Genomic DNA, 27,048 nt, shown 5'->3' with positions numbered 1-27,048 from the left:
ATGTTCTCTCTCCATGTGACTCTCCTTAGGCACACTCTACATCATTGATCACTTTCCTCTTTGGCCCCATAATCTCCTTGATCAGAAAATTTGGGACACGACCGAGTTACATGATGTAACAGTACAAGTTCTCATATGTCCTGAGTCTTAATTGACCTTGGAAGGCTAGGGCCAAAAAGTTGGCTTTCCTTGCACCCCTCCTTCTTAGTGTCTTTACTTGATCGTAGCTGAAAGTCCAAGAAGCAAATGTTTTGTGTCTTAATCAGCACACTTCAGTCAGTGCATTTCTTCCCTTTTGTGTAGTGACAGCTACTCTTGGCCCATTCAAATAGGACCTCGTTGTAGTTCATTTTAGTACCAAATTTCAGTCTTAAAAAACCCCTAACTTTTGTGAAAGATTTTTTTTTCTCAGGGTCAAAGAAGCCAGTTGGAGCATAGCTTCAGTCTTGCACGGACTTTTGAATTACTAAGCAGGTTCACAAGCTGGTGACCTTCAAGGCAAGATGGGAGTCAGGAATTGTAGTGTTTGTCTAATACCAACTATAGGCCAGGAGCTGGGCTAGGTGCCTTATGTATGTTTTCACATTTAACCTTTTCCCCTTTCCCATGGTTGTCATGGTCACTGTCTTATAGGGGAGGAAACCAATGCCCACAGAGTTGGCTAATTCACTCACATGCCACTCTAAGGAAGTTGTGTGCCGCTGCTCCCCCTTGGCTTTCTGAGACTTTTAGTATTTTCTGATTTCATTGCATTTAGGAACTGTCGTTATGGGGAGATATATTTTAGCATAAGGAAATTAAGTATCTCCCAAAAGTACTATGAAAGCCTGTCTTACACAATAGATTCCAGTCTTTCTTTAGATTGGATCTTCACTCCCATTCTGCCTTGGTTGTCATAATGATACAGGGAACCTCCACATAACACAGGGGGAAAAATGATCTCTGGTGGATGACCTCCAAATGATAGAGGGGAAAAACGTTCTTCCAACCTAAAAAAGTACCTGGAACGAGTTCATGTTCTCTGAAACCAAAGAATGAATTTTAGGAACAAATGGAAGTTATGAGCAGAATATATTTATTGAGGGAAATAAAGCTCCTGTCCAAGAGAGGGGCAGGAGAGCCCTTCCCCTTGCCCCCAGCAGGTTTTCCCCCAGAAAGCTGACTCTTCCAGGGACTTTTTTTTTTGGTTTTTTTTTTCAGAACCTGGAATTGAACTCAGGCCCTTGCGCTTGCCAGGGCAGTGCTTATTCTACTGAGCCATCTGCCTGGTCCCCTCTTCCAGGAACTTTTATAGAGGAAAACCATGTGGTGAGGCGGGTCTAAGATGGTGGAGAAGACATGGGAACATGCTTAGGTGGGCATGAGGTGGGACAAAGCTGTAGTCAACCAATGAGATTACAAGCACCGTTTCTCAGATTAAATTGATTAAATCCAGTATCAAATGGAGAAGCCAGTCACATAGCAAGCAGGCGTGAGTAGGACAGGGTCTCTTCTTGTTTGAGGTTGGGCTAGTGACTCTTTTGGGCTCTTTCATGGTGATTGATACCTATTTAGAATATCAATCCCTGATGCCCATCCCTAGGAAAGTATGTATCTGTTCTTCTTTTGTCTTGGTCTTGAGGTCTGGCCCATATGGGAGTGTCTGTCTCTTCCAAGTTGCAAAGTCACCTTGTCTTTTGTTTTGTCTCCCTGAGGGCCTGGCCCTGTCTGACTACCTATAATGTTTGTATCTAATTAGTTGCCTACAACAATATGAATAGGTTTGTTGATTCGAATGACTTACTGAATGTAGCCAGTGTCAAGGAGTCAGACTGCCATAGGGTCCCTGGACAAACGCTTCCTTCAGGCTATGTGGATCTTTAGAGGAGGAAGGTCACATGTAACTGTATGAGGAGAGCTTGGTCTCCAGGCTCCACAGGATTAGGTGAGAAAATGTGGAAGGACAATTGATTTGGTTGCTTTACATGGGGGAATGTATATCTGATAGTGCTCCACTTTCTTGGGTTTTTGTTGTTGTTGTTTTTATGTATTTGTTATAAGGTCTTGCTATACAGCCTGGACTCGCAGTCCGCTTTCTATCCTTTTCAGCCTCCCCAGTGCTGGGATTAGAAGCATGCGCCACCATGTGGAGACTCAGTCATGGGCTCAGCGTGCCCGGGGGTGGAGCCAGCCCAGCATGTGGTACCCAGGATTGAACCCCATTCCCTGCTCTTGCCTGAGCAGGCACTTGGCCTGCTGAGCTGTCTCACCGGCCCAGTGCTCCGCTTTCTATCCTTTTCTGGCCAGCACTGTTAAAGTCCCCTTGAAGCACTTCCCTGGCAAGCGCAAGGGCCTGAGTTCAATCCCTGGTTCTAACAATAAATAAATAAATAAATAAATAAATAAATAAATAAATAATGTCCCCTCACTGCCTCTTCCTCCACCTCCATCTCTTCCCTCCTGCCCCTGTAGCATGCACTGTGGTCTGATGCCAGGCAAGGTTCCCCAGCCTGAGTACAATTCATTGTGAAGTTTTCTCTTGGGAGTTTTCATTTGCCTTAAGCTGCCTCAAAAAGAATGATCTAGAGAGCTACTTTCTGTAGTTGACTACTTCACATCTAATACAGGGGTCTGTCCAGCAAATTAACTTCATAAGGAATTATAGACTTCACGTGGAAATTATTTTCAAGTAAGCAGAAATACCCCAGCATCTGATATAGCTTTCAAATGAGTGAGGAGAGAGAGAGAGACAGAGAGAGAGAAACAGACAGACAGACAGACAGAGACAGACTGTGAGTGATGTCTGGCACATGCTATGTAGAAGAAGGTCTCTGTCCTATAATTCTAAGAAATGTAAATGCTCTTCTCTGCCTGTGGATACCGCGTTATGCACAGTAGACCACCAAGCCTACCTGATGGAATGTTTCCAGTTTTTTCCACTATATAGTATCATAATGTGTTAAATCAGTCTCCTATGCAAATGACCGCTTCTTGGTTCCACTTTTCTCAGTCTGCAGCTAGTTTCTGTCTATATTGCTCTTTTCAGAAGCCCCAAGCTGCATCAGAGTCCCTTCGGATGTCTCTGGCGTTGCCCCCACTTGCTCTGTGCTTGTATATGGAATAAGCTTCTAAAGTAAATTTCTAAGCATTGATTTGGTTCCTAAAAACATTTACAAGTTTTGCTAGAATGGTTGCGCCAATGTAGACATCCTTGCGACATGTAAGAATGACGATTTATTGTCACTAGCCTTGCATACTATTAAATCTTTAAAATTTACTGCCTCATGGGTGAAATAAACTGTTTAATTTGTGTTTTTAAAATCACAAATGTTAAAGTGTATGGTCCTATGTTGCTTGCTTTTTGTGTATGTGCAAGGTTCTAGTTTTTGTTTGGGCCTTTTTTCTCTTCTTTGCAATACTTGAGATTGAAACCTTTGTTTGTGCACTGAGCTACATCCCCAGCGTCCTCCCTTTTTAAAAAAATTTTGAGAGAGGTTTTTGCTCCGTTGCCCCCGCTAAGTTAAATCTCGCAATCCTCCTGCTTTAGCCGTACTCTTTGGTGCTGGGAGTAGAAGCGCATTCCTATATATGGCTGTGCTTTGGTCCTTTTTTATCTTGTACTTTTTATTTTTTTTTTTTTTGCGGAACTAGGGATTGAACTCAGGCCCTTGCAGCTTGCCAGGCAAGCTCTTATTCTACTGAGCTATCTCCCTTGCCCCCTGGTCCTTTTTTAAAAATGTTTTTTAAATTTTATCTTATTTATTTGGTACAAGGCCTTGCTATGCAGCTTAGACTCCCTGATCTTCCTGTCTCAGCCTCCCCACCACTGGGATTTACAGGTGTGCAACACCACAACTGGTTTCGGTGGCTGCACTGTGGCGCAGCATGTAGTGCAGGGAATCGAACCTGGGTCCTTGCGCTTTCCAGGCAGGTGCTTAAACCACCGGGCTAACTCCCCAACCCCTTTGGTCCTTTTAAAATTAGATGATCACTCTTTTCAGAATCAGTGTACAAGACAACTTCGTAAATTGAAGAGTGAATTATTTTACCATAGGCAGTTTAATATTTTTCCAGTTGGCCTTTTGACTGTAGAGAGCTTTTCTCACAAGGAATTTTAAATTTTCATGTAAAAAAAAATAGAAATCTCTCCTTTCCTATTTTTGCCTTTAGTGGTCTGTTTTTAGAAGGCTTCTCCCATCTAATATCATGTATTTGAAAGCTGTGCTTTAGTCTACTATTTTTAGAGTTTAACTTTTGTTGGTTGCAGTATTCATCCATCTGACGTTTATTCTGAAGTAAGAAGCTTGACAGGGAACCAGTTTTATTTCTTTTTCTAAGTCGCTCGGCAACATCTCACTACCACTGCCTGATTGATCTTTTCTCCACTCATTTCCAGTGTTACTCCATGAGATCCAAATTTCTCTTGATGTTTGCATCTCATTCTGAGCACAGAGCTGTCTTTTAAATTTTGAGATGAGCAAAGAGTCCATTCGTATGTCTCAGGGGTTTCCCCTCTTATTCCCTGAGCTCAGAATTAGATACCCTGAGATTTTTTTTCCCCCCACTGAGATATTTTTCTTTCTCCAGTTCCAAAGTATGTTTAATTATAGGTTGAGTTGGATGGCGATTGAGGGTCCTTCAAAAATGGATATTTTTATTTCCATTATCAGAATTAGGGCTCATGGTGACATCATCTTTTCTAAAAATAATTAACTTTTGTCATTATACTATGGTTCAGAAGATTGACTGAATAGGAAATTAAAAATATATAAGATGATTTTAAAATTAGCATCTAGAAAGATATTTTTAAACATCTTTTCTAGAAATCACACTTCTGTGACAATGTTCAGTAAATAAAACTGTTGCTATTCATGCACACATTTCTAGGTAGTTGGACAGAAAGATGTTGGCATTGCTTGTGCTGCCTCAGCTTTTAGTATGTGGAGCATCCGTGTGAGTCATGGGAGGTCCCAGTCCAGTTGATTTCAGATAAACGTCTCCCTTTGTTCAGCAGCAATAGGGACCATTTCATTCTCTGAGGTAAATCTTCCTGAACAGGAAGCTGAGGTTTTAGGGTAGATTCCAGGTGTCAGTTCTGACCTTATTGTTGGAGAATGTAGAAACTCAAAGCTTTCCTTTAGTGAATAATACAAATAGTGAAGGATTTTCCCCCAGAGCTGATTGGATATTTTCCAAAAGAGGATGAGCTTTTCATAACAGGAATGTAGCTTTTCATTTTACAGATCCATACTTAAACATGCTCAGAGAACAGTCCCTGTTGTAAAATCTCCTTATTTGTACATGTTATAGTTCAACGCAGAGAGGGCTTACTATTTATGTGGAGAGGAAATAAATGAGATTTCTTTCGATCTGTCTCCCATATGTTTAATGGTAGGATTGTGTCTTGGCTCTTGAGTTAAAACAGACTGTGGATTCAGTGAGTTGATATAATTAAGAACTTTCCTTTCTTCAGAATCACCTCCGCAGTCTCTCTCTGGGACTCCAGTATTAGCTATCCAGGTAGGAAATCCATCTTAAGCTCTTTGAGCAATCTGGTGGGTTCTTTTCAGTTGAACAAAAAGACTAAACAGCTCATTAGTCCTAGACCCCAGCCAGAGAAGCAACATGGGAATATAAAAAACAGTATATGCACTACATTCTATTGTCCTAGCTTCAAAAATGATTAAAAACAACAACAACAACAAAAAATTCAGGCTGGGAGGATAGCTTGGTAGTCTTAAGTGCCTGACTAGCAAGAATAAGGACCTGGGTTCTATCCCTGGTACCACATGCCATGCCAGCTGCGTGCTGAACTGAGCTGAGCCGGCCACCAAAACCAAACATGGTGGCACACACCCGTAATTCCATTCCTGGGGAGGCTGAGACAGGAGGATCATTGTGAGTCCGAGCTGCATAGTGAGACCCTGTACTGAAGAAAGAAGAAAGAAAAAAAGAAAGAAAGAAAGAATTAAAATAAATTTTTTCTTTGAATCCAACTAACTGTAATGTCAGGCATAATGACTTCTTTACTGACAACACTGAAAATGAATTTCATTTTCCTTTCAGCACATAAAACAAGGCCACGAACAGCTATGGCAGATGGTACTTTAGGGGAGAGCTGTCCCTGGCTTGAGTTCTCCTCTGTGTCAAGCACAGAACTGACCACTTAGTAGGAATTTGTCTGTTTGTCTACACATAGGCCTCTTCCAAATGTAAAGGTAGCAGAAGCAAATATCCAAGAAATCCACTTTCTACGTCAGGGAGCCTCTTTCCAAAGGACATCTGTACATAATTCAGCACTTGAGGTAAGAAGATGGGTAAATATTTAAATGAAGTGAAGATTGGAAAAGTGCCAGAAGGACCGTTAAGCTAAAAGAAACATGCCTAAAATCATTGGAATTTGAGTCCAGGGCCAGCCAAATAGCTCAGCGGATTAAAGCTCAGCGGATTAAAGCTCCTGCACGCAGGTGCAAGGCCATGGGTTCCATCCCCAGGCCTGCTGTGCCAGCCCCGCCTCCAGGGTGCACTGAGACAATTGAGACTGGCCGTGGAGTTGCATGCCTGTAATCCCAGCTCTTGGGAGTCTGGAAACAGGCCGCTCACTATGTGTCCGACCTAGTAGTGAGACTCTGAACACCCTGTAGACCCTTCCCTAAAAAGTACAAAAAAAAAAAAAAAAAAAAAAAAAAAAAAAAAAGAACTTGAGTCCAGACCCTGTTTCTGGAGGGATTTGTCAGGATAAGACTTAGCTTTATCTCAATACACAAGCAAAGAAATGCCCCTGCAGCGCCAAAGATATGCTAGCAATAATTTAACCTTTGTGCCTTCCTTCCTTTCTTAGATGCTTGTAGACAGTTCAGGCTGGGAGTCATTTTTTTTTTTTTGGGGGGGGTCCATTGATTCCCCTCTTGTTTTACTTATTCGGACCATTGACAGTATTCTTAAAATTGTGGTAAAATGCAGATTACGTAAGATCTACCATCTTCACCATTTTTCTTTTACTTTTTTAAAAAATTTACTACAGGGTCTATTGGGTCTCAAGACACAGATTGGATTCCTAGTGATCCATCTGTGTTTAGCTTCCCAAGGGCTGGGATTACAGGTGGGCACCACCACACCCAGTTTCAATCATTGTCTCAGTGTGCTCTGGGGGCGGGGCTAGCATAATGGAATCCCCCTTCCCTGCATCTGCCTAAGCAGGTGCTTTAATCGGCTGATCTATCTGGGCAGCCCAAAGAAAGGTTTTTTTTTTTTTTTGGAGGACCAGGGATTGAACTCAGATCCTTGTGCTTGCCAGACAGGTGCTTATGTGACTGAGCTATCTCCCTGGGCCCTTTCACCATTTTAATATATGATTCAGTGGTGTTAAATGTATTCACATTGTTATATAGTCAATCTGTAGAATTTTTATATATTGCAAATCTAGAATTGTGCATGTATTAATCAACAGTTCTCCATTACCTAGCTGGCAACCAACATTTAACTATTTCTCTGAGTCTGATTACTCTAGCAAATTCACACAGATTAAGGTCTGTAGTGATTGGTATTTATATGTGTGGCTGGTTTATTTCACTTAATGCAGTGCCCTCAAAGTTCGTGTATGTTGTAGCAGGTATAACTGTTTCTTTCCTTTTTATGGCCCAAATACCATTCCATTGTATGCTTGTACTCCTTGTGCTTATCCATTTGTCTCTCAGTAAACATTTGAGTTTTCTTTATTTTTTTAATCAAAATAATTGCTCATGTGTCTTTGTCCATCTGAATGTGTCTCAACAAAGCTTTTCTAGAATCAGAAACTACTTCCTTGTTAGAATTTGCCCATCTGAATGTGTCTCAACAAAGCTTTTCTAGAATCAGAAACCACTTCCTCGTTAGAATTTTATTCTTGTCAATAACTGAGTTGCCACATGAGGATGACAGTATGTGATTGTAGGCCGAATGATTGCATTAGAAATAAATTACAGTGATTGATCACTGGGCTTGACACCGCATATCTTCACCCCCTGAAGTTTAGACAGGTGCAGAACCCATGAAAGAAGCCGAAGGACAAAGGTGTGAACTGCTTGGCAGGAGGTGTTTGCTTTCTTCAATTGCTGTCCCTCTCCTACATCCTGAAACGTGTGTGTTTCTGTGGACATTTTAAGACCTCTCATAAGCTCGAGAGGTGGGTTTATTTCCTGGTGCAAACAACGTGTGATCTTTCTCACAGGCGAAAGGCTCTGCTAGAAAAACACTCAGAGATTGGGGCAACGGGACTGGAGGGAGCCAGTGCGGATTTTTTTTGCCTCCTCTTGCCCTGGAGCACATTCCTTCCTCCCCACCTTCTTCACATTTCTCAGAGAAAGAAGAACTGGAAATTGAGTTTGGTCTTCACACACGTGCTGTGTTGATAACTTTGGCAGTCAGCGAGCAGAAGATTAGCAGCTCGGATTTTGCCGTGGAAAAAGCCATGAGACTTACATCACGATTCTTATTTTTAAAACTATTTTGTTTTCATAGCTGGGGATTTCTCTGTTGGAATGAAGGAGAGAGAATGAAGAAAATAGACCAGGATAGAAGTTGGAGTCCTAATTATAGCAGCACTATGCACACATACACATATGCAGATTTCCAAGTATGACCTATTCCTTTTTGGTTTTGTGAAGAACTCCCTACAGAGTTTCTCTGCCAGCTTTATGGAGGTATAACTGACAAAAACTGTATATAGTGTATGCTAGGCACTTAGCATGATGATTTCATGTATGGATACATTGGGAAATGATTGCCACAGTTAAGTTAATTAACACCTCCCACACTTCATTTTATTTACCTTGCTTGGAGTTTGGTGGTAAATAGAATAGTAATCTGTATGACATCGCATGTCATTCCTTGTGTTATGAAAATTGCTGTATAACTGAAAAGTGATTAGTGGCCCAGTGAACAAAACATATATGATTAATCTTCTCTAAAAAGGAGTATGAGGAAACTTGCTTCTGGAGCCCATGTGCTTTTGTTTATCCCAACAGTCAGAGCGGACACAACTCAGGTCCCAACTCTGCACTGATAAATGGTTCACCATGATGTACAAAGAACATTGGATCCGCATCTTCTCTTTTGTCTTCAGAAAACTTAGAGAAGACCATTTAGTTGGTAGACCAATAATTTATTTCTGTATAATGTATCTTGATTCAGAAGTAATCAAAGTACATGGTTGGTGTTTACAAGTTTGGAAATTAAAAATGGTAGTAAGTCACTAAATTTAGAAAACAGGGCCAGCCAAATAGCTCAGCAGATTAAAGCACCTGCAAACAGGTGCAGGGGCCAGGGATTGGATCCCAGGGCCCTCCGTGCCAGCCCCGTCCCCAGGGTACACTGAGACAGCAATTGAGACTGGGCATGGTGCGTGCCTGTCATCCCAGCCCTTGGAGGCTGTAAACAAGAGAATCACTACAAGTCTGATCTAGTGGTGAGACCCTGAACACCCGGTTGACCCTTCCCAAAAATACAAAAAAGTAAAAACAAAAACAAAAAAGAAAACAATCTGACTTGCTTGGCTTTGGAAAGCACTGTGGATATGTATATCAAAAACATGTTTTGTGCCCTACCTATGTTAGTAAGCAAGTAAATAAATGAAGGAAGCATGCATATAAAAAAAGAAAAGTAAAGAAAAAATCAGTATGAATCTAATATTTAACTATTTATGAAAAATCTAAAAAGTCTAGTTACACTAAAATTTGTTTTGGCTTAGATATTCTTTTAAGAATAGATCTGGCCAGGGAGATGGCTCGGTGGAATAAGTGCTTCCCTGGTAAGCGCAAGGGCCTGAGTTCAATCCCCGGTTCCGGAAAAAAAAAAAAAAAAAAAAAAAGAATAGATCTGATACCTAGAATTGGGCACACTTATGTCCATATTTATCCTTATTAAAAGTGAATTTTAGGGAAAAAAAAGTGAGTTTTAGGGGGGAAAAAGTGAGTTTTAGGGTAGCATATTCAATCTAGTAAAGCAAATAAATCTCTTTATTGACCCTGAGGGCATAGTCACAGTAGATATTTGTCTTTTTTTGTGTGACCCAATGGATATTTAAAAATTATTTTCAGATTTTTAGTAAAAATTGCCTAAAAATAAAGGGAGGTTATTTTAAAATTGTCTTAGATGGCACGTTACAAGATTTGGTGAGAAATGCTGTACTCAGTCGAGGAAGTCTCCCACTCGTGCACGCCGAGGATCTGCGGGCAGTGGAAGTCACAAGCAGGCAGAATTTCCACACCCCTTCTGTGAACAGTGATCTGAGGAAAAGTGCTGAGACACTGGGGAGAAGTTCCACGCGTGACCAAAGCTCTGAGCAGAGCGGGACCTGCTACCGCTCTAGGCAATGCCGTGATTATCAGGGGAGCAGGTTCACTTACTGTCCTGCTTGTGAAGCGCATTTAATCTTTGTTATTCAGAAGGAAAAAACTAGATTTCTAGACTCACCCAAGATATAATATGGAAAAGCATCCCTCTAACAGAGACCCCCCCCAAAAAAAAAAAAAAATATGTGTGTCACCTGATTCAGTTTTGATTAGATGCTGGAGAAAGGGCAAAGCAAAGGTATTTGTTGAGCACTAATCAGGTGCCAGGTATCGGTGCTACTTCATTTGATCCTAACTGCCGCTGTGGATCAGATAGCATCCCCCTGTAAGGCAAACACACCGAGGCTCAATTGGGCCGAGTTCTTTGCTAGACAACACACGTGGGAGAATTTGTGTCCGACTCAATGTCCTTTGTAAAATACCCTTGGTTCCTTGTGGATTCTGTCAGGAGCAGAGACTGAGAGCCTTCTCAGAGATGGAGGCCGCTGTCCTGCAGGGGTGGCACTGGGCACTCTGGGAGGTGCACGCAGCTGAAAGGCCCGGAGCAGGCGCATGCTGCACGGAAGGACGCACCAAACTTGTTCAGGTGGTGTGGAGTTCACAGACAAATAGAGTATGGCAATGATTTTATTTCTTCTTCAAAAGAATCAAATCTCTCCTGCATAAAGATTGCCAGCAAGTTTGCGTGTAGTTGCTGTTGGCAGGAAAGATATTTAAGCAGTAATGAAAAGCGCGTGAAGGTGGGGTGCGCTCGTCCCCTGAACCCAGAGCAGGCCTTGGGGTGGGAAAGCGAGGTGAAACAGGGAAAATGAAGAGCGTGAGGAGAATCCTGACCCAGCCGCCAAGCCAGGTAACCGCAAACGAGGAGATTAAAAGCTGGCCTGATGCGTGGCTCTCCTCACCCCTGGGTAAGGTGTATAAATTGCTTTTGTTTTACCCCCTATTCCCCCAAATAATTGTTTTCAAAGAAAGAAAAGAATATGTTGGAGATAACTCATTACCTTTTGGCTTTAGGCCTAGAAGCTGCTGAAGTTGAAAGTAATTTTTGTATGTGCTGCAGATGCTTCCTGGTTTTGAAAGCGGACCAGCCGCCGTGTTGAGGGTGGCCTTCTTGTGTCTTACACGAGAAGCCACGCATCCTGCTCAGAACTCGGAGGGTGGGGATCTAATTCACATCAGGAACTGACCAAAGAAAAGTAATTTAGTGTGACTGCTATTGTGTATGAAGAGAACTTTTACTATGTTCCGGTTCTGAGACAATGCTGTATGTAGATGGTCTGTCTTGCTTGTTTGCATTTTTAAATGTTGATTATCTTTTTTTAAAAGATAATGTGTTTAATGAGCTCTACCTCTACCCGAAAGGGGGAAAACTGTCTATTTTCCTGGCCCTCCAGAACCTCCCACCTCCCTTCCCCTGCACTGCCAGAACCTCCCCATTCTACAGCACTCACTGGGCAGACCATAGCAATGCCCCGCCACCCACACACCCCCTACACACATACATTGCTGAGTGACCACTGAAGACATGCGTGTTTTCATGATTGGTTCAAACTACCCAAGAAGCAACTATATTAAAAAGAAAAAAAGAACTAAAACACTTACTTCTGAAACAAGGAAATTATGCTCCCTTTGTTTAATTGTTGACACTTCTGAAGGAGCACAGTGTACTCTTTTAACCCATTAGTCATTGATCTTGAAATAAGATTTATGTATCTCTTTTGTGGTAAAGAAGCAAGCTTAGTTTTGTGCTTGTTAGCATGAGGCAAGTGATAGAAGCACAGAAATGTCATGAAACACATTATTCCTACACTGGCCTCCTAGGTGCATCGGAGCTGGCTGAGAGGTCATAGGGCACAGGCTGTAGGAATAATGGGGGGTAATGATAAGGTCTTAATTGTAAGCATCGCTTTCATAGTTGATCATTTACCTAATGGGCTGTTGTATTTCAACTGTCACTTTTCGGAAGAATGAGTGTGTGCCTTGTAAGTAGATTTAAAGAATCTATTTAAAAATTCCTCACTGGCTTCTTTTCTTCTCCTCTAAGAGTGGATTTTCTTCCCTGCCTGGGGCTTCATTTTTTTCTACAGCTCTTGCCAGCCTTTATGACGTTGCCCTTCAAGCCTGTCCAAGGTTAGTGCCAGGCATTGCCAGCATGTCTTCAGTGGTCACTCAGCAGTGTATGTGTGTAGGGGGTGTGTGGGTGGCGGGGCATTGCTATGGTCTGTCCAGTGACTGCTGTAGAATGGGGAGGTTCTGGTTGTGCAGGGGAAGGGAGGTGGGAGGTTCTGGAGGGCCAGGAAAATAGAGAGTTTTCCCCTTTTTGGGTAGAGGTAGAGCTCATTAAAGACAATGAAGTAAGGAATAGTTGTTTTTAACAAGTTTTTTTTTTTAAATTTCTGGACCCTGAATCCTGCATTGTGGCAAATCCCCCTCAAAAGCAATTCCACCAAACTTATTAATGGTGAAGTCTGTCTAATTGGGTTGCTGGTCTTTGTTTCCCACTTTTATAACAGAGTCTGCAGCTCCTGCTTAGCTCAAGGAGGTATGGATTTGAAGGTGGCAGTTGACAGGTACACTTCTGATTCTTACAGAATCCTTTCCACAGCTTTTGACACTGCCATGTCTGCTCCAGGACTGCACCGGGCTATGGCTGATGCGTAGGACAAGACTCGTACAGGTTGATGTATTACACCTAGTAGCAACATGTGGCCCAGTGCAAGGGTGTCTTCTAGATGCCCTGAGAAAGGATCACTTACCTCCCTGGGCTGTTTCCCTTCATGCATGAAAGGCAAGTGCTGGGCATCAGCGAGGCTGCCTAGTGCACACAAACAAAGGTGCCTTCCCAGCCTGCTATGCTGTTAGTATACTGGCTCCCCTGGGTTGGGAAAGAGATCAACAGATGAGTCAAAACAGCTAAACATTGGGTTGTACTCTCACCATTAGTCTGCTCAGCTGATGGAAGAAATGTAAGAACTGTATTATGAGTGGAAAAAAGATTCACTTGAGATCAATTTTTTTTTTATTTTATGTATTTGGTACACGGTCTCATTATGCAGCTGGGATTCATAGTGATCCTCCTGTTTCAGCCTCCTCAACACTGGGATTACAGGCATGTGCCACCACACCTGGTCATGGTGGCCAGCTTAGCACACCTGAGGTGGGCATGCAGTACATGGGGACTGAACGCAGGTCCTTGCTTATGCTACTGAGCTATCTCTGCAACCCGAGATCAATCATCTTTTAAGGAGAGATTGGGTCCATCCAAAATCCTCTCTTAAGTGTTCCCATAAAACAATCATGGGTCATATAATATTTTTGCAATTACTTGCTAGGTATGTATGTATACTTTAAGTACAAATGTGACATTGCTTTACCCTTCTCAGAAATGAGCATGCTGATTTGCCTGTGCAGATTGCAGTGGCCAGCCTGTGGAGAGCCCCTCTTGATCCCTATCTAAATACAAGAAGTTTATATTTGTAATCCCAAAGATAAATTATTGGAGTCCCACCAAGTTAATTCCACTTACAGTGCATCCCAATGGTGAGAAAAGATACACTGAAGCATATTTATAGTTACGGGGAGCAAGGAGTCCTAAGTCCAGGCAAGAAGATAGCTATATAGAACAAAGGCCTCAACCTAGGACTGAACCTGGGCTTTAGTCAGTCCTGAAGGAGGAGTGGCTTGAGGATGAATGTCTGAGAATTGTGGGAAGTAGTAGTTACTGTGAGCTGGGCTAGGTAGGAGGCCTGCATTTATCTCTGTCATTTGCATTATACTATTGAGATAGTATCTAATATTTTGGGGTCTGGTGCTTCAGCCCTGATGTGTAACTTTTTAAGCCCCAGGAGGTCATAGCCTCTATCTTGAGGCTCCAACCCAGCCAACAGTGTGGAGCATTTGCTCTTTGTCCTGTCTCAACCCGGCTCATATTAAGGAGCGGCAGGTGGGAGTTACCAGGGAAACATGCATGCTGTTTTCAAAGATTACCACCAGCACCTTGGCTAGACCAAAAGGCATTGCTTAAGGCCAGTTGAAGGGTTAAGGAAAAGTCCTAGCCAGCTCCGTACGTATCAGTACAAGAGATAGGGTCAGGCTCAGCCAAATGGAGACAACTGCTCTTCTTTCAAGGAGAGTTGCCCAGGTGGTCCTCCATAGTTCCCTCTTTGCTTTGGAGAAGCTGGAGTAGTCTGTTGTGGCTGCATAGCCTGTAGTTGTTGTCGGATTGAGAATCCTCCATGACACACTTTAGTGAGAAGGATTATAAACAGGAGAATGAGTACACCAATTCCAATATAAAACCAAAATCAAGCTTTGAGATATGCAAATGGATTTACTTGCTCAATAACATCAACAAACTTATCCCAGACTTTAATCTGGGCATCAAAAGTGGTTGTCTGCTGTTACGTGAACAATACCTTTCTCTGAAGAGCATCTATATCCAAAGTATTGTATATGTTTTTTGATTCGTCCCCAAGGATGAAGACTTGTGTTATACGGTAACGGGATGATACAAAAGCAAATCATAGGGCCATGGAGCTGGCTCAGTAGAATAAGCACTTCCCTGGCAAGCGCAAGGGCCTGAGTTCAATCCCCAGTTCTGGAAAAAAAAAAAAAAAGTCATATTATAGTCACATTCTAAACCTTGTTGTAATTGTAAACTTTCAGTTTTCTCTCCCATCCAAAGGACAAAGGTTTGTAAAATGCTCACTTGAGTCTGCAAGTTAACATCAATTTCTTGTTGAATTCCAGCTGTCATCAGCAGTTCTTGTCCAGTTGTCTACAAAGTGAGCAGTTTGTACTGAATGAACTAATGCCACAGAGCCAATAGTTGTGCTGGCTATCAGCAGCACTAAGGAAGTTATCCCTGCTATGATTAATCCAAGCATCCTCTTGGTCCATTTGATAAATGTTTTAATTAAGGTCTCTACCAGGAGAGAAATAGGTAAATGACACCAAGGCTCAGTTAGATTGATAGAAATCCAGACTCCAGGCATTCTGCTCATGTTTGCTACCGTGAAGTGGTTAGAAAGATGTTCAGGCATGATATGATGGGTTAGATAACAGTATGTAAAAACATATTTGGTTGCCACTCTACCTTCCGTATCAATAATACATGAAGATCATAAACACATGTATTTACTTATATGTATTTATGACCTTGTAATACTACTTTGATCTTTTCTATCTACTGGCTGCAGATGCCCAGGCTGCAGCTGTCTAGCATGAAAGGGTAGGACTAGCTTTAATAAGGTATACTCTATGGGTCCAGTTTTGTGACTGATAATGAATCTGGGGATGGGAGCATTGAGGCCTCTACCTGACTATGTAACATTGGACAAGATCTCTGAGATCATGATATAGTCAGAGGAGTCTACAAAAGAAATCCTGTTCTAATCTCGATCTTTCCTTAGAAGGAATCCTGGAGGGGACCAGTCTATAAAGGAATAATTAAATTTGTGTGTGCACTTCAGCTAGACCAATATGCATTGTTTACAGCCAATTAAAAGGGTAAGGAAAAAAATCTAGCCAGCTCTATACATATCAATACAAGGAGATAGGGTCACGCTCAGCTAAAATGGAGACTATTGCTCTTCTTTCAAGTAGAGCAGCTCAGATGGTCCTCCACGCAGCCCATGCCATTCTTTTAAAAATTAATCCAGTTGCATACCCACCAATCAAATTAAACACTATCTGTTTAAATGCTGCCCTCCACTCTGCATTTTAAAGCTCTTCATTTGTATTCCAAGATCAAGCCTTATTGAGAAAGTCAGTGTCAAGCTAGGACTAGATGGAGAGTTAGGATTCATCTTGCTCAGTGATGGTGCCTTTCTGTTCCCATAGCCATAAGAGCTGTGCTTTGGTTGGTGGTATGCAAATGGGATCTATTAGCTTTTAGAGGTGGGAGGCCATTGTGGTACTTGGTAAATTAGTGAAGAGGCTTGGGGTAAACAGGAAGGAGAGTGTACCACCAGACATCTCTGGCTGAGTTCAGTTATCATAGAACAAATAATCTGAAAAGGATGAGTGACTTTCTCAACTCATCTTAAACCCTTGTTTCTGGGAATGTAAACCAAAGGAAAGAATGTGACGTTTTAGGGGTTTTGGCTTGCTGGTTGGTGGCTGGCCAATTCTTTATGGGGTTCTCCAATGTACAAGGCTATACTGCAGGGTATAAAGAATGTTGAGGCCTCCCCAAGAGCTCTACAATGACCCCATGTTCTGAACACCAGCCTCAGACTCTGCAGCCTCCTGAGTCTTCTAAGGGGAAGATGAGATGGGATGCTCCATGGTGGATGTGTTCAGAAATGCTTGTAGATCACGCTTCTCAGTGATGTGCTTCTCTCTTTCTCCATGAGTCTAGGTGCTCCCCTTCCCTCACTGTACCCCAAAACTGCTGCACTACTTTTCTTTTAGAAGAGGGAAAGGGAAGCCACTTTGTCCATGATGTTTGCCTTCCAAGTCTTATAGCCACTCACTGTCCTACAGGAGAGGAGAAGGAGCAACCTGGCCGGTGTCCCAGAAGGAAATGCCTGAAGAATAACAGTGTCGGCCCAGTGCCCACTTAGACCTTATATATAGCAAACACCATATTTCCAAGAGTGCTATGTTATCTTTATGAGTACTTTTTTTTCTCCCAACATTTTTCCACTAGGTTTATTCTGTATATTTTCAGCTTTTCTCCCCTTGTCCTGGAAGGGCAATTGGTCATCTTAAATGCTTTTTGGAAGCCTTTGAGTGGCACCGCGCAGTGCGCTGCTCATCACTTGGGGGCTGTACGTGCACCCTAGCTCCAAGGGTTCCATGTTGATGATGATAAACCAGCGCTGTAACAGTTTTACTATTGCTAAAGGGCTTTTTTCTCCTTCTTGCTCTGAATCCCCAGGTTTCCATGCAAAGCAGAGGCTGTTTGGGTCCTGGAATCTATGTTTTGAACTTTTTGCTCATGATATTTCCAGGCAATTAGCAAAGTCTGTTTAGAGTTGAATTGTTATATTCACACAGTCTATTTTAATTCCTTGTAATTAGATAAGCGTTAAACTTGTGCAACAACTCCTAGAATCTAATCTTCTGATTGTGAAAAAAGAAATCTTTACTTGTTTTATGAATAAAAGATTTGCGTGCATATTAAAAACAACCAGCAGTATTCACACAGCTAGCAGAATGTACGAGGCCCACCCCATGACCTCCAGATCATGCCATAGATATGTAACCATTTTATTTGTTTGTTTCGATCCTCAGATTATCTTCCTAAAATGCAATGTTATAAAATCATAATTTGTAACTATGGCCCTTAGTTTTATTGTGTTTATTAAATGATGACATTTGATCATATAGAGTATGATTGATGATGGTCTGCATTTCTTGCTCAAAATAAGCATTATTTCTCTATTTGGTTGCTATTAGCAGTAAAATACAATGTTCAAGAAAAGTGTTTCTACAAGAATCCATTTTTCACACTCTGAAGCATTTTTAGCTTTCATAGAATAATTTTCCACCTCAAAAGTATATTTATCTGTCTCAGAGTAAAAGGCCAGAAAGCAGGTGATGAGTGCAGAGTCCAGCATTGACCTCACCAGGTGATGCAGGTCGGAGAGGCTTGGTTGGCTGCTTAGGGTCAGGTTGCAGTTCCACTGGCAGGAGGGGATCAGGGGCCCAGGACAGCAAATCTCCCACACATAGCCAAGAATTCAGACGCCAGCACCTGCCGCCACAGTTTTTGTGGGTTCCTTATCTCAGTAAGTTTGTGCTGCTGCAGCAAATACAATACATTCAGTATTGCACTGGAAATTTATTTCTCCCGGTTCTGAAGGATGGGATGTCCTTCATCGGAGCTGGCACTGTCGGGGTCTAATGAGGGTGCGCGTCCTGGTGTAGATGCCTGGCAGCGTGGCTGTGCCCATGCGGAGGAGAGGGGGTCTCTTCACTGTGTCTTGTATGAGGGCACCATTCCTATGATGGCTCCACCCTCATAAGCTAATGACCTCCTGAAGCACCCACTCCCCATACCATCACACTGGAGCTTACGGCTTTGAACTAGGGCTTCTGCATAAGAGTTTGAAGAGGCACAGACATTCATGGACTGAGGCCAAGGATTGAAGGTCTTTCGTCCCTACATTGAGCTGTGGTTGGCATATCAAGTCGTCCAACTAAAACATTTATGAATTCTTTCTTCTGATATGCTCCTTCATAACTATTGCTTTGCTATTTTAGAGCTTTACAGTTAACAGTGTTTTCATCCAGTTGTCCTCATTTGGCTCTTTGGTGACCTTGTGAAGTAGGTGGGATGACCATTGTCCTTTTACAGACATAGAAAAAAGTGAGGTTTGGTTGTTTGGTGAATTCAATACTAAGTCTAATACCTGGTTAACATTTGGCTCAAAGTCAGATAGCTCATATATGCTAAGCCTTAGTTGTGTATCACGTCTTCTTGACTTCAGGCCCTTCCTGTGGGCATGGGGCATGGAGCTCTGCAGAAATCATTTGACATTGGCCTTTTTCTGCAGGCCTTTCCTTGATAATGACTGTGTGAGGCGAAATTTCTGGTGCAGCCAGGCATTTAGGAGGCAGCATAAGGCAAAAATGTGTAGAGCACAAGGCAAAAATTAGCCATAGATTTCACCCATCTCTTCATCTGAATGCAGGAAGAAATCCAGGACCTGACAAGTGCCTGGGCTAGACTGAGTTCAAGGTGGGTGCTGCATTAGAGCAGGTATCTGACGTTCAACCCACTGTTCTCTGGACCCTGAGCCTTGCTTCCCTCTAGGGAGTGCTGTCAGCTGCCAACCTACAGATGTCCCATTTGTATCACCCTCAGCCATCATGAAAACTTGTGGAGTAAATGTTGTAGAGGCCAGCCCCTCCACACTGGAGGAAGAGGATGATGTGGTGCTCAGAGACACCCCCAGCTGGTTGCTCGACCCTGAAAGTAGAAGGTGATTGCTTCCTTTCTAGTGAAAGGTGGTCAGGATCTGTGAGATTATAGGTCTGGGTCCTATCTTCCATGGAAGGAGAAGGGGAATCAGAACTGCATTCCTGGTTTCAATAAATGTTCCCATGTTTTATGTCTCCTAATCTCCTTATTAAAATGTTAGTATTAGCCTGGCCTCTGGCTCAAAAGGCTGCTCCTAAAGCAAGGCCCCATGGGGCTATGTCCCAGGCAAGTGTGGGCTGGCAAGTGCCATTCCTTCTGTGACGCTGAATTCCCCAAGGCAGCAGCTCCCTACAGGTGGTTATTGAGGCCAGGGTGGAATGCCTCACATAGCCTTGGTGATAATGAGAGGGAATAGAAATCTGGGGTTGGGAAACTCTGGTTTTTCTCTCCCCTCTGCCACCGGGGATCCTGAGTATTTTATATAACTTTAGTATGCCAGAAGAGGAGGGTTGTGGTGAAAATTGAAGAAAAACCTTCCAAAGAGAAATTCCATGTCAGATGGATATTTTCCTCCTTGGGAAAGTTGTGAGAACAGCCAAGAAATAAAAGCATGGGGAGTCCAGTGGCAGATATGATGGCTGCAAGTCAGCACAAGATGCGGTCAAGACCCAAGCCACGCTGGATCCAGGCCATGGAAGTTGCCAGCAGCTCAGGCTGCAGGCCCCGCCACGCAGGGCACACACCCGAGCACCTTCTAGTGGGTTAGCCTTCAAATCAAGTGAGCTGTACAAAATCAAAACTCCCAAGGACCAGCGTTTTCCTCCAGATTTGAATTCTTTCTTTCTTTTAGGACTGGAGCTAGCCCTGCCCTGGGAGGCTTCACGAGAAGAAGAGGTTTACTTAGCTCAGTTTTGGAAGATCATCTGCGTTGACTTTGTTCTGGTTGAGGCTCTGTCACAGATGGTGGGTGGGAGCGCATGTTGGAGCAAGAGGTCACGTCTTGAGCCAGGAAGTAAAGAAGACTGGGTAGGGCCAATTTCTGGCTTTTATGACAGCCTTCTTGGAGCACAGCCAAGGAGTCCCGTGGAAACTGACTTCCACAGAGCCGCCTTCTGCGAGCATGGGCTGCTAGACGCCACCTCCTAAAGGTTCTAGCACTTCCCAGTAGCCCCTGCCTGATGGCACGCCTGCAATCACAGTGGACTCCCAGGTGACACAGAAGCCACTCGAAGCACAGCATGTAGTGGTGTGGCCTGTGGTGTCTGTGGAGGAACTGGCCATCTCCATGCCTGTAGGCTGCTCCTGTTAGGGGCAGTCCTGAGGTTATAGTTCACCAGTGTAGAGATGATCTAGGCAAACTTCCCAGGCATTGTGCATGACACTGGGCAGGAACGCTTCCAACTCAACCCACTTCCATGCCTGTGTTTGTTCATAAGGAATATGGAGGCTTAGAGAAAAACTCAGATCTGTCCCTACGACAGCTGTCATATATGAATAGGCAATGTGTTTCTTTATCCTAATACCATCTTTCATGTGGTATTAGGAGTATATTAACTATTTCAGATTTCTTACGTATCTATTTTATTTTCATGCTGTATGAGGCAGGCACAGTGAGTACTGAGATACAGAGCTGGAAGTGAGTGACCATGCTAGCATTATAGCATTTAACAGTGGCTTGGCACAGTTTGTCCAGTCAGTGTAGTGGTCATGCACAGAGGTGTGTGTAACGTGAGAACTCGCCGAAAGCCCACCGTATGATGACATTTACTTGGCGATCTGAGCTCTACAGGCAGTAGCAAAGTCATGGAAGTGATAGTGGTGATAGTGGAGAAATAAAACTCCTGAGCTGCTAGATGGCAAATTACTGACTTTGTGGACTCACAGCATTGAAGAATGAAGTCACGAACCAAAGGAGAAATTAGGCGAGTTCATTGGAAATAAGGGCAAGAAGAATAGCTCCTGGGTTTCCAGAAGGTTTGTCTCCAGTGGGGGGCTGCTGAGCCCTTGGTCAGGGGCAGTTTGTACAGCAGCTGTAGCATGGTGCAACGTGGATCACATCACAGCCAACCCATAGGATTTAAGTGTAAGTCACAGTGACCCATTAGGGAAGTGAATCACGTAGCAGGGATGCATGGAAAGAGAAAAGGTATTGGGGGAGAAGGAATGGGTCCAGAGGCTCTGGTCACCCACTTGGTGACTGATGCCTGTTTGGATTTGATGACCAGGAGGTGCTAATTGCAGTGTAATTTCAAGTTGCTGTTTATCCCTTAGGGAGGCCTGCAGGCCTGGCCATTGCATCTCCATCCTGAGGCCTGGCCTTTTTCAGGTGCATATCAGCTGTAATCCTGATGTCTGTTTTTTTTGCTGACTTCCTTAAGGGTCGGGTCCCCCTCTCACTGTATATTAACTTCTATCTAGCTAGCTGCCTATGAGCATAGCCTTTCAAACCCACTACTTGAAAAGTCAGTACTATACTGGATCACGTGCAAAGATGTGTGATAGTTTTTATTTAAAAAAATAAATAAATCAGACTCTGACTCCAAAGAACAAGAGCACTGAGGGGTTTGGGAGGTCTTTTGTTCCTCTTGTATCTTCACAAAAGCTAGGGTGACATATTTACCAGGCTCTTAGGAGACAGAGTACTTACATGCTAGGCACTGGTGTAGCATTTTAGCATTTTCAACATTATCGTCCCTCTTATCTTACGGATGACACTGCAGACGAAATGTAGCCGAGGTGATATGCCCAAGGTCCCAAGCCTAGTTCTGTCTCTTTCCAAAAACTGGTCCCAGTCACTCTCTGTGTTCATTGTAGGATTAGTTAGGATGCACAGGGCCTTTTAAAAAATTAGAAATTCTTAGGATTACAAATTCATAAGACATACATCCTAAACTTTTTTCTTTCTATTTTTTTGTTAGAAGTTGTTACCTTTTGTGTTTGCTTGTCCTTGTCTTTTAAGATTATTACTGTATCATAAACGTCAGTCTGACTCAGTCTCACACGGCTATGCAGTTTTATGTCATTTTTCCCAGTTTAAAAAGAATTTATATTTCAGTTGGGTTTCTCAATTGTGTAACTTCTATTTTTTTTTTTAAATCCAAAAGACCTGAAATTGTATTAATTCCCCAAGTTCCTGATACACTGTGTTTTCAGTTCAGATTTGCTTTAAAATTGACTCCCCCACATTTGCTTATGTTGCATATGTTAGTTTTGTATCAAGGGGCTAAAATGATTGTTTAATAGAAACTGTTAAATCTGCCTGACTTGCACCAGTCAGCTCCCCCTCCTGCCACTGGGGGATAAATGTGCAAGTAGTCAGCCTACAGTAATGCCTTCACAGACTGGTTAGAAACAGCCGGTGGGGAGGGCAGGCGTCCTGCTCCCTGCAGGTCTGGATTCCAGCTGCCACTTTCTGTCACGCTGGAGACTGTATTGCATTGGCCCGGTTCGTGGCACCCCCTGGTGGTGCAAGGGACACACCACAGCGTGCGAAAGCCAAATGGCCGCAGCAAGCACAGCGAGCGTTTAGTTGTGATCCTACAGTTCTTCCTATTTGTAGAACTCCCAAATGGATAAAACCTTGTTTTCTTTTTCGTCTTAAATTTATCTGTAGCTATTTATATCATGTTCAGTGTTAAGTGTTTAGAGGTAAAAACAAGCCAGAAAAGTAGAAAAGCAAGCACAAATAATAACTTGTCACAAGCAAGCACTTGGTGACAAGTTCTATATGACTTTTAAAAACTCTTCCTTGTTAGTTTTTGTTACAAGAGTGATACATGCAGTCTGGAAATAAAGAGTCACTTACACTCCAGTGACCCACATAGGATGCCTCTATTATTATTTTGCTGTATTCTTCTGTTTCTTTAGACTCATAGATCAAAAAAAAGTACATTTCCCTTTTCTTTAAAAAAAAAAAAAAATCATCGGGCCAGGGAGATAGCTCAGTAGAATAAGCACCTGTCTGGCAAGCGCAGGGTCCTGAGTTCAATCTCTGGTTACCCCCCCCCCAAAAAAAAATCATTACTTTATCTACTTAATTACAAGTGGAAGCTTGGTTCTGTTTACAGCATTGCTAGTGGCTACTTATTTAGTTGGTTTCATTATGTGTACACACCGCTATTTACAAACACAACGTGACTTGCCATGCTTTGTCTCCTTAGGGTCAGTTGGTCCATGTAGAATGACCAAATTAGAAGGGAATGCAAAATTTTAAGGCTTTTTGATATTATTGTCCATTTTTTAAACTACAGCATTTTTGATGATGCAGGTAAGGGAAAAAGACTTATATAAAACTCCATATTTGCATTTTTACTCTCCGTCAGGAATAGTGCCTAGTGTTTTACAAGCGTCAATCTCACTTAATCCTTCCAACAACCTATTACTATCTGTTGTTATCCTTACATGGTGTATGACTTGAGTGTGCGGAAAGTGGTTATTATGTGACTTTAAAAGTCAGGACAGAATACAGTCTTTAGAAATTTAATAAAAAATAGCATTTTACGTTCCTCAAGTCTTGAACTAAATGAGAACTAACAATGAAATTTTTCCACTGGTAAATTAAAAAATATATAGTCAAAAGAGGACTCAGGAGATCTCTAACCTACAAACCAAGCCAGAATTAAACCTTCAAGTGTAATCTTGTATAAACTGAGGATATGGATGCTGGATATTGTGCAGTTTAATTTCTGTGGTATTTATTTATTTTTATTTATTTATTTTTTAAATGATTTTTTAAAATTTATTTATTCGTGTGTGTGTGGCCAGCTCAGCCCACCAGGGGGTGGGGCTGGCTGGCATGTGGTGCTGGGGGATTGAACTGCGGTCCCTGTGCTTTGCTAAGCTTGTTCTCAGTAGGTGCTTTAGACCACTGAGCCATCTCACCAGCCCATCTGTGGTATTTAGAGGTACCTGTATGTTGGTAGGACAGATGAGTATATCTGAATGCATAGGTAATAATACACAGTGAGGATGCTGCATTGGCAGAATTAGGGCAGGAAATTTTCCTTTTTAAAGCACAAAATTACTTCTCTAACTTTTAAAAATCGTAAGTTGTCTAAAAATTAGGGAATCAAGGACTGGGAATATAGCTTAGGGACAGAGCATCTGCTTGGCAAGCAGGAGGTCATGAGTTTGATTCCCAGTCCTCCCCCCAAAAAATATAAATATGTAAAAAATAAAAATAAAGATTAGTGAGTCAAAGGGAAGTAAAATGTTAAGTCCTAGCACAGCGTCTGTAAACTGAAGGGCCCCCTAGGTCCAGACATGCTAGTGTAAGGCCCGCTGTCCCTCTGCAGATCCCTATTGGGTGTGGCCCACTCACAGGACCGCTTTCATAGGACAGCATGGGGCTGGCATCCCAGTGGCCAATGCCAATCGAGGTGAAGCCTTGGGCGTCACCACCTGACTGCTTTCCTACTAAGGAAGGTATTCATGTGGGATGGGCAGGCTCTGGGACAGCCGCAGGGACCAAGGTCCTTGTGACACTCAAATTGTAGGAGGTGAAGTCAGAGGCCCTGAAGCAAGGAACTTTGGAGAGAATTTACCACTAGTTAAGACTTGCCTTCAGCCTTCCTTTGGAGGAAGGAGCTGCAATTTTTTTTTCTTTCTTTCTTTTGGGAGGAAGGGGTAACTCCAATGTCTTTTTATCTTGAAGGTCCACTGGTCAACCTGTTCTTTATATCTTTATGTTTCATTTTCTTTTCTTTACCTTTTTTTTTCTTTCTTTCTCTCTCTCTCCTGGTCCACAGGCTTTGCAGTGCATGCTGAACTCTCTTCAGGCAGAACTTGATATTCAAAGGTACTTGATGAAAATTGAATCCGCTCAGCGAGTTAGTACTCTACCTTTTCTTTCTCTGCATTGAGTGGCACCTTTTTACTCATCAGTGTGTGGCATTCTAATCCGTGGTGGTGACACAACCAGATTGCCTGTTCTTTCCTATTTGCCCCAAGCCCCATTCAGTGCCAGTGCCTGCAGCCTTGTGAAGCGTGTGCCTTTTTAAGTGATGGGAGTTGATATTCAAGTGAACACTAATTGCATGCTCGCTTTGAAATATTTAATATCTTCCCCCACATGCATTTGGTGTCAGCAACAGTGCTGCAGTAAGTCAGGCATCTTGGCACAGTCACCTGAAAAATGGTCCACAAAACAAGTGGCCCGGTCCTGGTCAGTGATGCAGAACCCTGCATCCTTCTAACAAGCTCGCTCAGAGCGGAAGAAGCCTACTGTGCTCAGCTTCAACCACTCTACTACTTGGTTCAGATAGTTTTACTGGTAGATGCTGGGTGATGAGGAGGATAGGAGCGAACACGTATGTCTGGAGCTTGCAGCGTGTCAGCAGGCTGTGCTAAGCAGTTTGCAAGTAATAACCTAGAGCAGTGGGAGTCTGGCCTATGGTGGTCCCCATGGATAGGTGAGGAAACTGGAGCACCAAAAGGTAACTTGCCTGAGACCACAAAGGTACTTACTGGTGGATTGGAGATTTGATTCCTGGCAATCTGACTCCAGTAAATTGTCGGCTTATTATTTATCTTCCCATTAACCTCAGTGCCCTTTTATATGGGGTTAACTTAGAATATTAAACTGAAAGAAATGGGAGAGCTCCCAACCATTTGGCTTGATGTCGGATCCCTGTGCCAGCTGACACTGCGGCACACAGGCACCCCATCCCTTTCGTCCCCCAAACATGGACCGTTTCATATTTGTCTCCTAAACATGCACTTTGGTCTTCATTGTGAGGCCTGAAAAGCATTGTCCATAGGAAGTGCCTCGTTGTCTGGCCTTTGGACAGAGGTGACCTCCTTCCCTTCTGGTCACTCTCCAGTGACCGTGCTGACCTCTTCACCTTCCCTTTTCAAATAATCAGTCTCTTTGATTTTTTTTTTCTTTTTTAGAATAACAAGCTCAAATTAGAAAGTTCCTGCTCAAACAGACAAAAGTTAAATGTGGGCTAGATTTAAAAAGTACTAAAAAGAATCATTGTGTTATAGTCCACAGGATCTCAATTCTTTTTCTTTTTTGGTACCAGGTATCAAACTCAGGATCTCATACTTGTGAGGCAGGCACTTATGTTACTGAGCTATCTCCCCAGCCCAGTATCCCAATTCGGACAAGTGTCTGCCCGTAAGTTTTCCACGAATTTTTCACATTTCTACCATCCATGCAAAATAGAGACATCTTTACATTTCCTTGCATGAATATTATACATTAAATGAAATGCAGAGAGGAGAAAGAATGCCATGTGAGCCCTTCCTTGCCACTTTATATAACCATTCACTGGCTTCCCTACTTTTAGAACAGAAACCAAAGCCAGAAGGGAAACATAAAGCAATGGTTTTTACCTTTTTTGCCTCATTTGGGATCCATCAGACCTCCCTTATCTGACCGAAGCTAAGCTACTTAGATCTACCTTAAAGAAAGGGTACTACGTCAGGGGAGCCAACTGTTTTGTACCATTCACAGTTCACAGATTGCTGTCCTCACAACTATCTTTAGAAGACGTTCTGATTTTTACATCGTATTTATTGGGAGGGGTTTTATTTTTTGGTTTTGGAGCCGAGGACCGAACCCAGGTCTTCCAGCTTGCTAGGCAAGCATTCTACTGCTGAGCCAACTCCCCAACCCCTAAATTTTATTTATTGATATACACTTTTTTTTCCAGTTCTGGGGTTGGAACCCAGGACTTTACACATGCTGGGCAAATGCTATACCACTGAACTATACCCCTAAGCCCTCTGGTTATTGAATTACAGTGAAAATTGAGGCTCAGAAAAGTGTCATGTGGAGTTGCACCACTAGTATGAGTCATTATTTGAGTCTGTGTTCTGTAAAATAGCACGATAAAAGCAGCAAGCACTGTCACCCTTAAT

At 42.7% G+C, this 27,048-nt stretch overlaps 1 protein-coding gene across 13 annotated transcripts in view; it reads left to right on the top strand.

The window, feature by feature from the left end:
• The window catches only part of Kiaa1217 (KIAA1217 ortholog), a 326,909-nt gene that overhangs the window by 139,832 nt on the left and 160,029 nt on the right, over positions 1-27,048 (top strand). For 5 of the 13 annotated variants that reach the window (XM_023701993.1, XM_023701990.1, XM_023701989.1 and 2 more), the window contains one exon: positions 24,930-25,010. The exons of the other annotated variants lie outside the window; for them this stretch is intronic. In XM_023701993.1, coding sequence (XP_023557761.1) covers positions 24,930-25,010 — 81 coding nt within the window. The remainder of the gene's footprint in view (positions 1-24,929; positions 25,011-27,048) is intronic. 13 annotated transcript variants of the gene reach the window in all.

The sequence above is a fragment of the Octodon degus genome, unplaced genomic scaffold, assembly GCF_000260255.1.
Source record: "Octodon degus isolate 3935 unplaced genomic scaffold, OctDeg1.0 scaffold00145, whole genome shotgun sequence".
Taxonomy (NCBI): Eukaryota; Metazoa; Chordata; class Mammalia; order Rodentia; family Octodontidae; genus Octodon; species Octodon degus.
The sequence above is the reverse complement of the archived record's forward strand: the minus strand, read 5'-3'. Positions and strand labels throughout refer to the sequence as shown.